Source organism: Belonocnema kinseyi, chromosome 5 (assembly GCF_010883055.1).
Source record: "Belonocnema kinseyi isolate 2016_QV_RU_SX_M_011 chromosome 5, B_treatae_v1, whole genome shotgun sequence".
Taxonomy (NCBI): domain Eukaryota; kingdom Metazoa; phylum Arthropoda; class Insecta; order Hymenoptera; family Cynipidae; genus Belonocnema; species Belonocnema kinseyi.
Window position 1 is genome coordinate 130,279,681 of NC_046661.1, and position 17,550 is coordinate 130,297,230.

A 17,550-nucleotide genomic window follows, 5' to 3' on the forward strand; every position below is an offset into this window, starting at 1 on the left:
TTACGGTTATTATACATTATTGTTGTTTAATTCGTGAGTTTATGAAAAATTTCCTCTGAAATGAACATAAAAGAAATTTTATTTCAAAATTGGAGCTTTTTATTTCATTGTAGTAGAATATAAACATAACCTGTCAATCGAGCCTCACAACTTCTTCTCCCGGTCTTATTTTTATTTGATATTTTATTTTTTATTCTGTCACGTCATATCAAAAAGTCTGAAATGTGACAACTATGAAATAAGAGTTATTATATACGCCTATTATATACATCAAATTTTTTTTTAATTCATGGCCTTATGACAAATTTCCTCCGAAAACAACACCAAAGAAATTTTATTCTAAAATTGGAGTTTTTTATTTTGCTGTAGAGAAATATAAACATACCCTGTCAATGGATCCTCAAAACTTTTTTCGACGATTTTATTTTTATTTCATATTTCATTTTTTGTTCTGTAATTCTTTAACAAACAGTCTGAAATTTGACAACTATGAAACAAGAGCTTCGCGTACATAAAACGTATAAGGTTTTCTATTCATAACGCGATTAACAATTTCGTCTACCTCTTCAATATCGTCGTCAAAATTGTCACCAAAATCAACATCGTTAAAATTTTTGAATTCCATTTTGACAGCATTGTCTAACCTCACTTTTTCTGTATTTCGTTCTTATCTGCTAGATAAATCCGTTATTGGCCACTTTGGCCGGCCGATAGTTAACTGACTGGTAACTCCCTATTTATCTGTCAGATAGCGGGGGATCAACATGACAGTATCCTATGTATCAGACAAATTTATCTGCAGCTTTTATCCAGAGGTGGATCAACCGGCATCTATATATACCGAGGAAGTGCACGAAAAATGGCGGAGCCAATCAGCGAACGGTACACTAGTTTGCCACACTATCTCTGGATCCTCTGTAGAGTATCTGGTTTGGTAACTCCACATAACCTGTCTTCTATCACGTCCTACTATTCTTACCCATTTTTTTCCTTTACTACCTTTTCCGCTTAAACACCGTCACTTCTACAAGACCAAATCACCTCTCTTCACCTTTTTATCAACTCCTTTTCCACTCCCGTCTTCCTTTTTACTTCTGAATCCACCAACTTTACACTGACAATTCTCACACGTCTATCAAGTATCCACACCGAACCGGAAGTCCAAATACAGTGAAATTCTTCTATAGCGCTAATTATGGAGGTGACGTTGGGTGGGGACTAACTCCTTATAGCCCGCTAAGCTTTTGTTCGTTCAAGCCTGAGTGCTCGCCTGAGTGACAACTTGTTACACCTGCCAGCGGCGCGGCGTTGATTCTCGGAAGACCTATAGAAGGGAGGGTTATTGAAGGGTTTAACTGTAATCATTACTTATTTTCGTGTGCCATATATTCTGCGTAGAAAATATTTCGTGTAGGTGAAATATAAGAGCATTAAACAATAATTATTTCTGCGTAGGAAATTATTTTGTCTAAGATATTTCTGTAGATACGTTCTGTACAATTTATTTTTATTGAAACTGGTGTTAATCCAGAAATCTTCAAAATATACTTATTTGAAAAACATGTTTAAAATTTCACAATTAAAAACTATAAACAATTTTTCTTTAAGTTGGCCAATCAATATTTTGGTCTGAATCTTATGACGATTTATAATTATAATATTATTAGATATAGTATATATTATTATTTCTTTCATTCTTTTTTTGCTTAATTAAAATCGTATATTTAAATAAATGTAATCTGTATGCAGATTATACTGAAAGTCGATGTATTTATGTTAACATTTTTTAAAATTTATAATTGTTAATTATAAATTGCAGTAATTCAAATTTCGGCATATATTTTTATTTGATAATAATTAGGCAATTAAAACAATATGTTCTAATGTTTTAGCTTTTTTAAATTGCTAACTCTAATAATTTAGTATGTCTTATTTTTCTTAAATTTATTTTAAAGCAAAAATTCTCTACAATAGAAGAATTAAAAAATTATTAACAGTTATAATCATAAGCTATTATATGTTTAAATTTAGTTTGAAGTTGCTTCTGTTATTAGGAATCACTGTATACAAGCGATCTTATTTGCGACGAAATTAATAGTCCATCAAATATTTATAATTGTAATAAGATTGAAATTCGTATTTAAAAGTACTTTATCACCGTTATGGAGTAATCTATAATCTGTCATAAAATGTTTCATAATCTTCAGAGAGTTTCTTCAAAAAGAATGAGCAAATATTTATCAACTAAATTCTGTCAAATTATTTTGGTTTTATGTTATCCTAAAGGTTATTTTTTTAAAAAAATTTTAAAAATTTTAAAATTGTTAAGATTCGAGTTAAAGGTTAAAAAATATTTCCTTAAAAATAAACTAGATTAATTTATTTTCCAATCTAATTCATCATCTTTTAATCAAAGATGAGACTTATATTCACAAGAAGTTTTCATTTCATTTCAAGTGATGAACAAAAATTAAAGATGACCTATTTTTTATACTTGGAAATCTTTATTGTTTTCGAATGAAATTATATATAATAAAACCGTTTAATTTTGTGTAGTGTCAACAATTTTTTTGAATTACGTAATTTCTTAATCTCTTAACAACAAAATTCTTGGAAATTACAAAAATCAAGAATCCAAAGATCAAAAACAACAAACTTTTAGATGTTGAAATGGTTGCCTTTTTTCTCTCATCTTATCTAATATTTTTAATTTTGTTTACTCTAATTTGGGAAATTATATTCTTCTTTTTTTCATTTTCAGGAATTCTGTAATTATATCTGAATTTTAGACCTAAAGAAATTTCGATTTAATCGGTATTTAATTTCTTACATTTTTTTTCTGAATTGTTTCCACAATCTTTTTTACTTATAATACAATAATTTTCAATAACAGGCACCAGTGAATACTTAAAGTTACAGAAAAATTGCTGAATATGCAATTAGTGACGTTTACAACTTATTTTGTAATTCTGCGTTTCAATGCTTCCCAACTTTTGCCTTCTTTTAGTTTCAATTCTGATTTTCATTCAGTTTCATCTTTTATAAAAAATCTTTTCTAAAAAATAGTGAAAATGTTTCAAACTCTACTTTTTTTAAATACAATTAAGATTACTCACAAACAGTCTTTTTAATAAAGTGACAAAGTGATTATTATGAATATTAAAAATCTAGCATGATATTCGTTAAGTCAATTCTAATTATATCTAAAAGTAATTTATTACGAAGAACAAAATTTTAAAATTAATTCACAAATAATTATAGTTGGCCTGCACTATGGACTAGAAAAAACTCTATGACGTAAGCAAATGGTTCATTTACATTAGGGCGGAGTGAAAATGCTAAAATTCCCGTAAATTACAATTTTCGAAATAGAAAATTGCTGAATGTATGAAACTACTTTCGATTTAAAATTTTCGAGTTTGACAATTCCCTAATAATCAAATTTCCGGGAAGACTCCAAAAATCCGAATAAATGAAATTATCGACACTAAAAATCCAGAAAAAGAAAATATTTCAATTAGAAAATTCTCGAAATTATAAAATTGCTGAAATATTAAAATCCCGAATCTTCTAATTTCACAATAACAAAATTCCCCCAACGATAAAATTGCTGAACTATAAAAATCCTGAATTTACCAAGAATTTACAATTTACCGAATAACAAAACAAATCAAAAAAATAATAAAACCATATTTTTATCAATGAAAAAATTTCTTATGATGATTAAAAATGTTTAAAATTATTGCTTTAATTTAAATTGGCAATAGTTGGCAAAATATTTTTCTACATGAAAAATTTGGTATAGCATTTTGAAATAGTATTTTTTTAATACAAGAAATGTTCTTAATATCGAATTCTCAATTGAAAAGAATAAAATATACTTTTCTAAACAATTTTCATATAATTTTTGTCATCTTACATTTAAAAAATACATTTAAAAACATTCTAAAGTTAAAAAGTTTTCTTTGGATAAAAATACTTGATTATTGTATTTTCAAAGAAGAAATAATATTGATTAAAAAAAGATTTTTTTAATTGTTTAAACGAAAAATTCACGAATAATGACATTTCCGCCAGAAAATTGTCGAATTATAAAATATCTGATACTGCAAAATTAGCAAAATCATAAGATTCCCGGGGCGACTGAAAATCCCCAAAAAATAAAATTTCTGACACTGACAATTTCTTGAATAACAAAATTTTAAAAATTATAAAATTGTCGAGATGTAAAACTTCCGAATTGGAAAATTCCCAAATCATAAAATTCCTGACGACAGTTTACAATATTACCGAACTATAATATTCCCGAATTTTAGCAATTATAAAAATTGTTTTTAGTTAAATATGATGTATTTGATAAAATTAGAATTATCAAATATTTTTATAGAAAAAACAATAAAAACATTTTTTTAAAGTATTCAAAATTTTTTTTGAATTTAAAATAACAAGGCAATAGGTATACAAAAATACATTTCTGAATAAAAACTTTTGTTTGAAAATGTGCATTGTATTAAAAAAATATAAAAACGTTTTTAAAATACGAATTTTTTATTGAAAAAATATATAACAAACTTCTAGATATACCAGTACTGAATTAAATATTGCAAAGTTTGTTTAAAAATGTTAATAGATTCGTAGAAAATAGAGGAAGAAGTTTATTTGTTCGTTTGAGGTGCACGTGCTTTTAAATTAATTTCTTTATAAAATTTTTACACAGTAATAATTGTTATTTAAAATTTAAACAATAATTTTAAGGGACCTTAAACATTAACAAATTTGTTATTTTTTACAAAATCTTTATTATTGTATTTTTATTAAATAAATAAAGAGTGAAATATCCTAATTATCAAATATTGTTAACAACCTTATCATTTCGGGAATTTTCTATTCTATTTACTTTATTTTTCGGGAATGGCTTGGATGTAAAATTTAAAATTTTTGAAAATTTAAAAAAAAAATTTATTTTCAGAAATCATGGAAAATTTTATGTATGTACCTGACATTTTTTCAGCTTAAACCAAAGAAACATGCTATAATTTTTCATTCACGGAAAAACAAATATTTCGTAATTTTAGAATTTTGAAATTTTTAAACTTTTTTCTCCATTTTGGACAGCTTTCGCAACCAAGAAAAGATGTTTTTTCTCCATTAAAGCGAAATAATAGCATGTTTCTTCGATTCAAGGTGAAAAATTTTTGGATTTGACAAATCTAACTATTTGAAAAAAAAGTATACATTCAACTCTATCAAAAAAAAAAACGTGTTTTCCACACATTTTCCAAAAATTGTTAATTAAACAAAGTGCTTATATTATTTGAATTTCTATTTTCTTTATTCCTCCCTTATTTTAGATTCATGTTTTATTCTTAGAAAAGATTTCTTCGGTTTTGCAAATTTGAAGTTGAAAAAAAATGTTTTTTTTATTCATAAATCCTTAAAAATATAATTAATTTCAATAAAGTAATTTTTAATCAGAATTCAGGATGGTAAGCTTGCCTATAAACATTTTATGCCTGCAAATAATTACTATTGCTCTTTGCCAATCACCATGTCCAAAATATTTTCGTTATTATCAAGAGTCCTGCAACGAAATTATAGGAATAGTAGAAATTCCATCACCACCGAAGGGAGTACCTCTGATGCTTAAAGTCACCCTCAGTGTTCCTGTACCTCTTTCGCAAGTAAGGAACACCAATTTATCAAAACATAGTCATTAAAGTACTTTTTTAATTAAAGTAATTTAGTGATTAAAGGGTTTTTTATCCTATTAAGAATTTAATTAGGTCTCTTAAACCCACCCCTTCCCCACTCCTCCCTATAACTTCCTCTACTTCCCCACTCTTCGTTTCCTTTCACTTTTTTTGCTGTCCCAACACTTTATTTCCCCTCGCTGCACCTACTCCTTCTCCTCCTTTCATTTCCCGTCACTTCCCCTACGTCCGCACCCTCATTTCACTTACTTCTCTTCCCTTGTTTTCCCTCACTTGCTTAACTTTTCTTCTCCTCGCTTCCTCTATTTATCCTCCTTTTATTTTCCTTAACTTTCCCTACTTAGCCAAAACCTATTCCACATCAATGCATCTGCTTCTCATCCCTTCATTTCCTGACACTTCCCCTACCTCTCAACCTTAATTTATCCAAATTCCCTTCCCTTATTTCCCCTCAATTCCCTTTACTTACCTTACTTCTTTACATCTCTCTTCCGTTAACTTCCCTTACATCCCCATCCTTTATTTTCCTTCACTGCACCCACTTTCCCTACCTTCAGCTTCCGTCAGTTCATATCCCATCACTTTCTCTCCCCTCGTTTACCGTACTTTCCTCCCCTTGTTTCTCCTCACTTTCCTAAGGACTCTTCCCTCACTTTCCATTATTCCCCTCCCCTCGTTTCCCCTACATTCCTACACTTATTTCTCTTAGTTTTTACAGCTTCTCTTCCCCTAATTCCAATTTCATAACTTCCTCCACTTACCTATCCGACATTTGCTGTCGCTGCATTTAGTGCTTCTCCTCGTTCACCATTACTTCCTCTAATTCCATTACTGCCCCGCCTCTTATTTCTCCTCCCTACACTTAATCCCCCTTCCTTCATTCCCTGCAATTTTCCCGTTCCTCACCGGTCCTACTTTCCTTTCTTTATTTTTCTTCACTGCCCAAAACTCTCTTCCCCTTAATTCCCCTATATCTTCCCTTCTCATTTCCCATACTTTTCTCCGCTAATTTCTCCTCACTTCTCCAAGTTTTCATCCTCTTTATTCCTCTAATTCTACTTCAATAACTTCCCTTACTCTCTCACTCTCAATTTGCCTTCGTTACGTCTACTCCTCTTCCCTTCATTTCCCGTCACTTCACATACTTCCCTCCCCTCACTTGCCCTGCTTTCCTTCCCTTATTTACCCTCACTTCCTCTCGCTTCCCCTACTTCTTCGCCCCCTCTTCATTCCACGTACTTCCCTTTCCGGATTTCCCTCTATATAACAAAACGTAACAAAATATGTATCCCCCCCTCCATCCTCTCTTACTGTACGTAATTTTTAGTTTTCAGAGACGTTTTTGCTATTTGTTGCAAGTAGAATTAGACAGGTTGTTCAAAAAATAAATTTTCAAAATTCCCTGATTTTTCCTGGACTAGTTTTGTATTTTCCTTAATTAATCGCAAAATACTTGAATTTTCAACAAAATAATTGAATTTTTAACATAATGGTGGAATTTCCAACCTAAAAAATATATTTCTGATGACAAAGTGTCATAGTTTATATTTCAATCAAGAAAGATGAAATTTATATTAAAAAAAGAGAATTTTAAAACCAAGAAGTCGAATTTTCAACAAATTAAGATTTTTTAATCACGAAAGAAATAAAAACCTTACTTTAAATTGTTAAATCCTCAAGCCAAAAGACTAATTTTCTGTGAAAAAAATTGAATTTTCAACCAAAAAAAATATGATTTTTTAGCAAAAAATTAATTTTTTACGAAACTGATGCATTTGAAAACAACAAAAATTCAATTTCAATCCACGAAAATGATTTTTTTTACCCAAAAAGGACATTTTCCAACTAAAAAATATCAACCTTTAAAAAACGAGATGTTCAATTTTCAGTTAAAAAATCAATTCCAAACAAAAAAGGCTTTTCCACTAAAACAAAGAAGAAGAATTTTTAACAAAAAGTGGCATTAAAAAAAGTAGTTCAATTTTCTATTAAAAAAGATTTCAGTTTACTTTCAAAAGAGGAATTTTTAAAACAGAAATATGTTTCGACGCAAAAAAATTGAATTTTCTATTCAATAAAAAAATTTTACAACAAAAATGATGAATTTTTAACCAAATTGTTGAATTCCCTACTAAATAGTTGCATTTTTATCCAAAGAAGATAAAATTTCTCTTAAAACCAAAAAGAAAGAATTGTCACCCAAATTGTTTAATTCTGTAGCAACTAGTTGCATTTCTATTTAAGAAAGCTGAAATTTCTCAAAACAGATGAATCTCAAAATAGATTTTCTGCTGGAGCAAGTGAATTTTAAAATTAAAAAGATAAACTTTCAAACAAGATTTGAATTTTCAATCGAACAGTTGCATTTTACTTAAGAAAGATGAAGTATTACTTTTTAACAAGATTGTTTAATTTTCAATCAATCAGTTACATTATTCTGTATATTATTGTCTGAGAAAAATGAAAATTCTACTAAAATAGATGAATTTTTAAATAAAAAATAAAATTTCGAAAAAAATAATTAAATTTCATCTAGAAAGATTTCAATTGACTTCTCAACATGAAAATACGAATTCTCAACAAAAGAGCTACATTTTTATTCAAGAAAGATGAAATATTTCCACTAAAAAAAAACTTTTAAATAAAAAAGAAAAACTTTTCGAAAAATAGTTTTCATCCAAAAAATATTTTAATTGACATTATCAGCAAAAAATATGAATTTTAAGCAAAAGGTTAATGTCTGAAGAAACGAGTTGAGTTTTTACCCAAAAAGACGAATTTTAACAAAACAGTTGAATTTGCAACCAAAAAGGATCGCTTTTTAAGAAAATTGTTAAATTTTCAACCAAATAATAAAATTAGTAACTAAAAGGATATAGTGGGACGATGGTCGTGGGAGCTAAAGCGTAGGCTTTGGACCCACTCAGTCGTTTTGCGGTTTCGATTCCCGCCCCTCGCACTCTGGAAGAGCCTCGGCGGCCTATGAGGTAAACACTAGCCTAGTAAGGACGTTGTTCATCTCCGGAGAGTCGTGTGGGACCGGTACCTCTAAAGAAAAAGGTTTTTCTCTAAGTACTTAAAGCTGTTGCTCTTGGTGGTTCGGAACCCACCTTAAACTGTAAGTCCCCCTTCCACCTCCAAGTAAGTGTGTAGGAGGTGTGTAAAGGAATAAAGAAGAAGGTGCAAGAAAGATGTAAACTCTTAGGGCACACATTAGAAGCTTCCATTCCAACTAAAAGGATAATATTCAGGAGAAAGTTTTTTCGAATTTGCAAAAATTACGTACATGAATAAAGGAACCCCTTCCCCCTTGCGTAACAAATCGTAACAAAATATCTCGGCCCCCTTACTAAGTTTTCTTCATATTCTAGACAAATTTGGGTCGTTTGGAACTCGTTAAATCTAAACGAGAATCTGTTCAGGAAATTTCTCAAGGCAGATCCTTGTTTTATAAAATTCAATTCCCTCTTCAAAAACCACTTCCGATTCTCACCGGAATTTCTTTAAATAATCAGCAATACTGCATTGGTCCTAGAGGTATTTAAAAGGATGTATTTAAATAAATAAAGAGAATGAAATTAAATAAATAAAAATATTTTTCTTTATTTTTAGCAACTGGAGCAATCGTCAGTTTTATTTATCTTGAGCATACTCTTTATCCCCCAGGAATAATTCCCTTTTCGAAAGTTCAAAATAATCAATCGGATCTGTCTCGCCCTTCAGAAAGTTTAATTACAACCACTGTGATTCCAAAATCTAAAAATGATTTTGGACATAATTTTGGTGGTCTTAGTGATGGCACTTATTTGGAAAAAAATTGTGGTATCGCAAAAAATTCGAATCCCTTAGTCACCAGAGGAAAAAAAACTTATCCTGGAGAGTGGCCTTGGTTGGTTGCAATTTTTTTTGCTGAAGTCGACTTAGAATATCAGTGTGTTGGAAATCTCGTTTCCAGAAAACATATTATAACAGGTATATTAATTAAATATAATTATTTATTATTATTCATTATTTATTATTTAGTCGATATTTCGACAAAATAAAATCGAATTTTCAGCGAAATGGTTAAGCTTCCAGATCAAAAAATTAATTTTAGACCAAAAAAGATGAAATCGCTACCAAAAGAGATGCATCTTCAAATAAAAATTTATCCAGGAAAATTAATTTTCTATAAAGACAAATTTTCAAACAGATAAATAAATTTTTAAACAAATAGTTGAATCTTCAACTCAAAAAAGGTCATCTTTCACGGGAAAAAAATTCATTTTTCCTGAAAAAGAAGTCAAATAATAGTCTAATTTTGGTACTAAAAGACGAATTTTCATATAAAATTATGAGTTTCTTGCCAAAAAGACAACTTTTTATTAAATGAAGATTTTTCATTTAAAAAATAAAAAAAAATACATTCAAATTTAGGAACCTTTAGAGTAAAATACGAAATTTCTGTAAAATAGGTCAATTTTGAACCAGCAAATATTAATTCTAAATGATAAAATTAAAAATATAATAGATTCTCGAAGATTTCAAAAAGAGACTTTTCAAGAATCTTTAAATATTTCATGCTAAATAAAATTTTTCTTAAAACTCCTGGAAAAATGTAAAGTAATTTTTTTTTTTTGTAAAATTAATTTTATGACAATATTCAAAAAGAATTTAAAACATTTTAAAAGATTCATTCCAAAATTTTAAAGAAACATCTGTAAGGTTTTAAGGCAATTCTTTCTTAACTTTGAAACATTTTTTTCCACATTTTAGCAATGATTTGAATCAGTTTGAAAAACATATTTAAAAATTGCAGAAGTTTTGAAGAAATTAAAAATATTACGACTTCTGGAAAACTTTCTAGATACTTTCTTAGCCTATCTGAAATCTTCAAAAATATAAAACTAAAATCACTTTTTTCAGTTGCTCATTGCTTAAAAAGATATGAAATCAGTGTACCACCCAACGTTATTTTGGTTTCTCTGGGAAAATATCTTCTCGAGGATTGGGACAAGACTGGAATTTTAAATAGGGAAGTTTCGGAAATCAGGATGCATCCAGATTTTCGTGATTCAATGAGTGCAGATGCTGATTTGTCTATTCTTGTGTTAAATAAGCCAGTGGATTATAATTTCGATATCAAACCAATTTGTTTATGGAAAGGACCCAGTGAACTTGAAAAAATTGTTGGGGAAATGGGATATGTTGTTGGATGGGGTAGAGCTGATCGAGAACGAATTTCCGAGGGAGAGCCTCGTATGACGATTGCACCAATTGTTTCTCAGGTATTTCAAAATGTATTTAAAAAATAATAATTTTTCAAAATTTCAAGCTTTCCGTCTCCAGCTAGGTTTCCTCTCAATTTTCGTCAATTCAGCTAGCCCTCTTTGGAAAAAAATATTGAGGGATGACTACAAAATAAAAAAAAGTGTGTAGCAGCAGGGCTACCGCGTGTGGAAATGCGCCCGACTTTGCCCAAATTTTGTTTTCATTGGAGTATAAACTTTGCAAAAATGGAAATTTTTAAGTTCTCAATGCATAAAAATTATTCTTTGGTTCAAAAAAACTTTTGTTGCCCAAACAAAAAATTGTTTTGGTTTAACAACATATAATTTTGGTTTAACAAAACGTTTCGTTATGGAAAATAAAATTTGACGGAACCATAAAAAAAAATTATTGCACAAAGAGCAATGAAATGATTTTGTTGTGTGGATAAAACATGTTTCTGAGTGTATTAAATCTATTTCCTCCATTTAGGTTTTAAGATATTAAAAAATTTCCCGCGCTTTTTCATGGTCTCATGTTGACCAATCAGAACGTGGCGTCTGACAAATGCAAGCGCCCTCTGTCGTTCGTCTTGCTCAGTGTCGTAAAAAACGTAAAAAACAAAATAACGTAAAAAATCTCTTATAAATATAATATTAATGCAAAAATCTCTTTAAGGTGATGTGAGCGTAACCTCAAAAAATATTTGTTCGCATTTTTGTCAAATGCAACTTATGTTCACACGAAACGCGATATCGAGTTAAAAATTTGGAAAATTAAATCACAAGCATTAAGAAACGTTTGTCTGGTCATAAATTTTTATAATTATAAAAAAAGTCCAAAAAATATGTTGCAAAAAAAACTTTTATGATTGTAAACATTTAGGACGAGACAAACGTTTCTTAGTGCACCTTATTTAATTTTCCAATTTTTCAAATTTATATCGCGTTTCGCATGAACGTAAGTTAGGCCTGAAAAAATGTAAAAAAAAAGTTTGAAGTTACGCGCAACATGGACCAAGTCAATTAGGCAAAATTAATATTGCTAACTGGATCGCCTGATTGAACATAGATACAACTCACCCTTAAAACCTAGACTGGAGCCCAATCTAGGAGTATTTGGGGCGCCAAATTAGTTTCTAATTGGTAGTTGGGTACCTAGAGGGGACCCAGTTTGGCTCCTAACCACTTTTCCATACAAGAGAACATATACAGTGAGGCTTCTCAGTAAGAGGGTTCTTAATAACAGCGCTTGTCCTAATCCGTAATCGAACAGTACACCCATTACCGTGTTTGTTTTAAATCCCACCGAATTCATTTCAAGGCTTCTCAATAAGAGCGTTCAATGAAGTTTTATTATTATTGACTTTCTCGTTTTGGTAATTCAACGATTTAAAAAAATAATAAGGGTTGTTTTGCATTTATAGATCCGGGCAGTCTATTTTAGCAATAGCTACTTTGTCTTGTGGCGTATTAAAAACGTGAACGCGCTATACGTACGAAAAAAATTAAGTAGAGTTGAAGCGCTTTTATTGAGAGACCCGCTTACGTTTCGACCGAGAAAGCTTTTCGTTTGGGAGTGGCGGCACCACAATTCTCAAAGATTGCAGTCCCGTGAGCGCTCTTATTGAGAAGCTTAAATGGACATTCTTTACTAAGGGTGGGGATAGTGGGAATTTCGAAGAGGACTGTTTAGAGCAATTGCAAATCTTCGCATAAAAGGAAGAGGCGATTAGAGAGAGAAAGTATAGACATTGCGTAAGAGAGAGACAGAGACTTCCGTTCGTACGTTCGGTCCTTTTTTTCCTTACATTTCGTCCAAAAGAAGTTTCAATTCAAAATAATTTCAGTAAAATAAGCATCTGAGGGGGGGGGGGGAGTATAATCAAGCCCTGGAAAATCTTTCGAAAATCCAATAATGTTTAATTAAATGTAAAGACGATTTTATAATAATTACAGGAAGACTGTTTACGGAGCAATGCTGCATTTATAGAAATGACATCAAAACGCACTTTTTGTGCCGGAAATAGAAATGGAACCGATCCATGTAATGGAGACAGCGGAAGTGGTTTCGTAATCTTCAATTCCAAAACCGGAAGGTATCATCTTCGTGGGATTGTCTCATTATCACTTTTAGACAAGAAAACGATGTCCTGTGATTTAAATGAATATATTGTCTACGTTGATCTTGCCAAACATCACGACTGGATATTAAAACAAATTTCTAGTTATACAGTTTGATATAAAAAATATCCTTCAACTTGATCCCAGTTGAATATAAAATATTAATTTTTTAAGAAATGTTTAAAAAGTTTAATAATGTAAATATGTACATACATGTTAATAATAAAAATTTTACGTTTCTACCAAAATTCTCACGATCTGAATTTATTTTTATGATTTCGTAGAAACCCTTATCCTTATAGCTTCAGTCGGATGTCCGTCCTTCTGTCGTACATTTTTATCAAAAATGGAGGAGGTTGGGTGGGGGAAAAAAAGTGCAGGAAAGTAGGATAAAAATAAATGATGGAAGGAGAAGTAGGTAAAGGGAGGGAAAATTAAGGCCGCGAAAATAAAGCAAATGAGGGGAAATAAGTGGAGGGAAAGTAGGAGAAAGAAAGCGGAATAAGGGAAGAGAAGTAGTAATAAAAAAGGGGGAAGTTATGGGAAATGAGAAGAGGGTAAGTAGGTGCAGCGAGAGAAAATAGCGGATTTAAGGGAAATAAGGGATAGAGAAGTAGAGGAAGTAAGAGCTATTGATGGTGTTTGAAGTGAGTGGAGGGCAGTAGTATGTGCGGAAAATTGTAAGGAAGTGATAAGAGGAGAATTAGGAGAAGTGAGGCTAAATGATAGGGAGAAATTAGAGGAGTAGTAAGGGGACTGGGGGGACAGAATTGGAAGTAGGAAAAGTAAGCTAAGAAGAATTATGTGAAATGAGGAAAGAAGTAATGAGCGGAGGGGAAATAGGGGAAAGGAGTTAACTGTAGAGGAATTTAGAGAAAATGAGTGAAGAGTGAGTAGAGAAAGTGTAGGAACATTGGGGAGGGAAAGCGGAGGAAGTGAAGGGAATTATATGATTTGTGGCTGGGTAGTGAGGAAAGTGAAGGGAGGGTTAGTAGGGTAGTGGGGCTGTGTAGAGAAAAGGGGTGACGCTGGTAGGGGAAGAATAATATCCTCTGCAAAAGTGAAGAGAGGGAAGTAAAGCAAGAAGAATTTAGGGAAGCGAAGGTTCTGGAGGGAGAAGGGCAGTGAAAGTAAGGTAGGAGAGGGGAAACTATGCGAAGGGTACATTTCAACCACTTAATTAATCTCATAATGGGCTACGAAACCCATTTTTGTAGATGTGCGGCGCGCACTTTGACTAATTTTATAACCTCTATTGTAAAGAGTTAAGTGGCTTTTAATCCAAGTGATTAGCATGCATTAAAATCTTGAAAGACCGAATCTAAACGATTGAAAACCGTATCTTTTTTAGAAATTAATTACTGAATGTATTGTCTCATTCATTATCTATCAGTATAAATCTTACAGCCAGTTACAAAGCAAAATGTTCTTTTAGTTTTTTTCAAATATTCATCATAATAAAGATAAAGTGCTTTTTGACTTAAGTAGCAGGGAAATAGTGGAATAATATTTTCTACAAAAAGAGATGAATTTCGAGTACGAAAGAAAAAACTTTTAACTGAACAAAATTTTTGAACTAAACAATTGGATTTGCAATTGAATGATTTAACTTTCTTTCAATTGTTCAATTTTCAAGCTACTAGAGGGAAAATTTTTAAACGAAAAAGTTGAATTATTTACTAAAACAGATGACTAACAAAATATTATAATTTTCAAAATACAAAAAATGCACCTTTTACAAAATATTTAGAATTTCAATAAAATAACTGAATTTTTTGAAATAAACAGATTGTCAAACAAATAGTTCATTTTTCAAGAAAAAAGATAAGTTTTTAATTAAAAATGGAATAATTAAATTTTGCAGTTTCAAAAATTATTTATGAAGAAGAAACAATTTTCAATCAGATAAATTCAAAGAAAAGAGAAAAATTATTTAAAAAACAGTTAAATATTCTACCAAATAGACCAATTTATCACTAAAAAAACGATAATTTCTCAACCAAAAACGTTAATTTTACTATAAAAAACTAATTTCCAACCACTTGAAAACGATGATTTTCTATAAAAAAAAATAGAAATTATTTACAATACAGATGAATTTTCAAACGAAAAGGAAACATTTTCATTAACAAAAATATGAATTATTAACCGATATGATGTATCTCCAACCAAAAAGATGAATTTTGTAACAAAATAGTCACGAAAGAAGAAAAATATTAAACAAATTGTTGAATTTTTAAGCGGTTGAATTTTAACCCGAAAATATCAATTTGCAACATAATAATCATTTTCACGCTAATCTAGTGAAAATTTCCACCCATGAAGACAAATTTTGAAGAAAACAGTTTAATTTTTAACCCCATGTTATAAATTTTTATCAGAAAAATAAAAAAATGAGTTGAATTTTCAACAAAATAGTTGAATTTTCAGTTTAAAAATTACTTTTAGCAAAAGATTTTAAAAAAGAGTCATAATAATTATGAAACAATAATTATCAAAAAAATAAATTAATTTTCAACAAAAATATTATTTTTAAACTACGAAGATTTATTTCTTAATAAAAAGACAAATTATTAACAATATAAATACTTTTCAAACCAAATAGTTCAATTTTAAACTGAAAAAGATAAATTTTTAACATTAAAAAAAGGAATTTTCAACTTATATTGTGAATCTTTAACCACAAATATGTGAAAAAATGGTTGAATTTTGAAACACCAAAATTTTTCTATTACGAAAGAAAAAAAAGTTAACCAAATTGCTGATTTTTTAAGCTTATCAGACCATTTTTTTACAAAACGGTTACATTTTTATATATAAAAGGATGACTCCTTTGCGAAATTTTTAAATCATCAGAAGAAAAATTAAATTTTCAACTAGATAATAACATTTTTTACGAAAAAACGACACTTAAAAAAAAGACCTAGAGTTTCAACCAAAAGCATATTTTTCGAACTCAGAAGATTTATTTTTTACCAAAAAAGGCGAATTATAAAAAATATAAATGAATTTAAAAAGAAATAGTTGAATTTTGAATTAAGAAAGATAAATACTGAACAAAAAGGAACTATCAAGTAATATGAAGAACTTTTAATCTAAATGTTAAATTTGTAACAAAAGATTTAAATTTTTAACAAAGAAAGATTGTTTATTCACGAAAGAAAACAATTGTCAACTTAATTGTTAAATTTTCAAGCCAAAGAGGCCAATTTTCAACAGAATAATTAAATTTTCTACCAAAAAGGATGAGTTTTTTGCAAAATTATGAGATAATAAACAAAATTTCAACCAGATAATTAAATTTTTCACTGATAAATTAAATTTTTAAGCCAAACAGAACAATTTTTTAGAATATAGTTTAATTTTCAACCAAAAAGGATGAATTTTTAAACTATAAAAAAAAAATTAATATTCTACCAAAGAATTAAATCTTCATTAAAAAAAAAAATAAATTTTTATCAAAATAGTTCAACTTTAAATAAAGTAGTTACATTTTTTTACTAAAAATATGACTTTTTGACCAAATATATGCATTAACAAGAAAATAATTAAATTTCCAACCAGATAATAAAATTTTTTAAGAAAAAAGCAGACTCGAAAAAGACATGAATTTGTACCAAAAAACATGTTTTCGTAATCAAGAAGATTCATTTCTTACCAAAAAACACGAATTTTAAAAAATATAGATGAATTTTCAAATAAATACTTTATTTTAAAATTAAAAAATGTAAATACTAAACAAAAAGGAAAAAGGATTTTCAACTAATATGAAGAGCTTTCAATGAAAAAGTTAAATTGTAACATAAAATTCGAATTTTTAACCAAGAAAGATTTTTTAGGTACGAAAGAAAAAAAATGTGAACCAAATTGTTAAACTTTGAAGCCAAACAGACAATTTTTCTACAAAATAATTAAAGATTGAACCTGAAAGGTTGACTTTTTTAAAATTTTTAATTGATAAAAAAAATTAAATTTTCAACCAGTTAATAAAATTTCTCACCAAGAAATTAAATTTTGAAGTCAAACAAATCAATTTGCTACAAAACAGTGTAATTTTCAGCCAAAAGGAATAATTTTTAAATGATTAATGATTAAAAATTAAATTCTCTACCAAAAAGTTAAATCTTTATAAAAAATAATTTTTTCAAACAAATTAGTTCAACTTTCAACAAAGTAGTTGAATTTTTTTATTAAAAAGATGACTTTTTGACCAAATATGTGCATTAGCAAAAAAATAATTGAATTTTCAACCAAATACTAGAATATTTAACTAATTCAGATGAATAGAGTCAATTTGAAATGTGAAAGTCATTTAAAAATTTTTCAAGTTATTATTGAACTGTACTGTCACGGGTACGTTTTTCGCAAAATTCGTAAATTTTGTTAAAATTCATCAACCGGAAACGTACTAAATCTTAGTAGACTGCGTAACGTTACTTCCACTGGTACCCCTCTACCGCCTGTTCCCT

At 29.2% G+C, this 17,550-nt stretch overlaps 1 protein-coding gene across 1 annotated transcript; it reads left to right on the top strand.

The window, feature by feature from the left end:
- Positions 1-764: 764 nt before the first annotated feature.
- LOC117173885 (serine protease gd-like) lies at positions 765-13,198 on the top strand. Its single transcript, XM_033362531.1, has 6 exons — positions 765-882; positions 5,578-5,681; positions 9,083-9,248; positions 9,324-9,683; positions 10,617-10,978; positions 12,917-13,198. The coding sequence occupies exons 1-6, from the start codon at positions 765-767 to the stop codon at positions 13,196-13,198; spliced, it is 1,392 nt and encodes a 463-aa protein (XP_033218422.1).
- Positions 13,199-17,550: the final 4,352 nt, after the last annotated feature.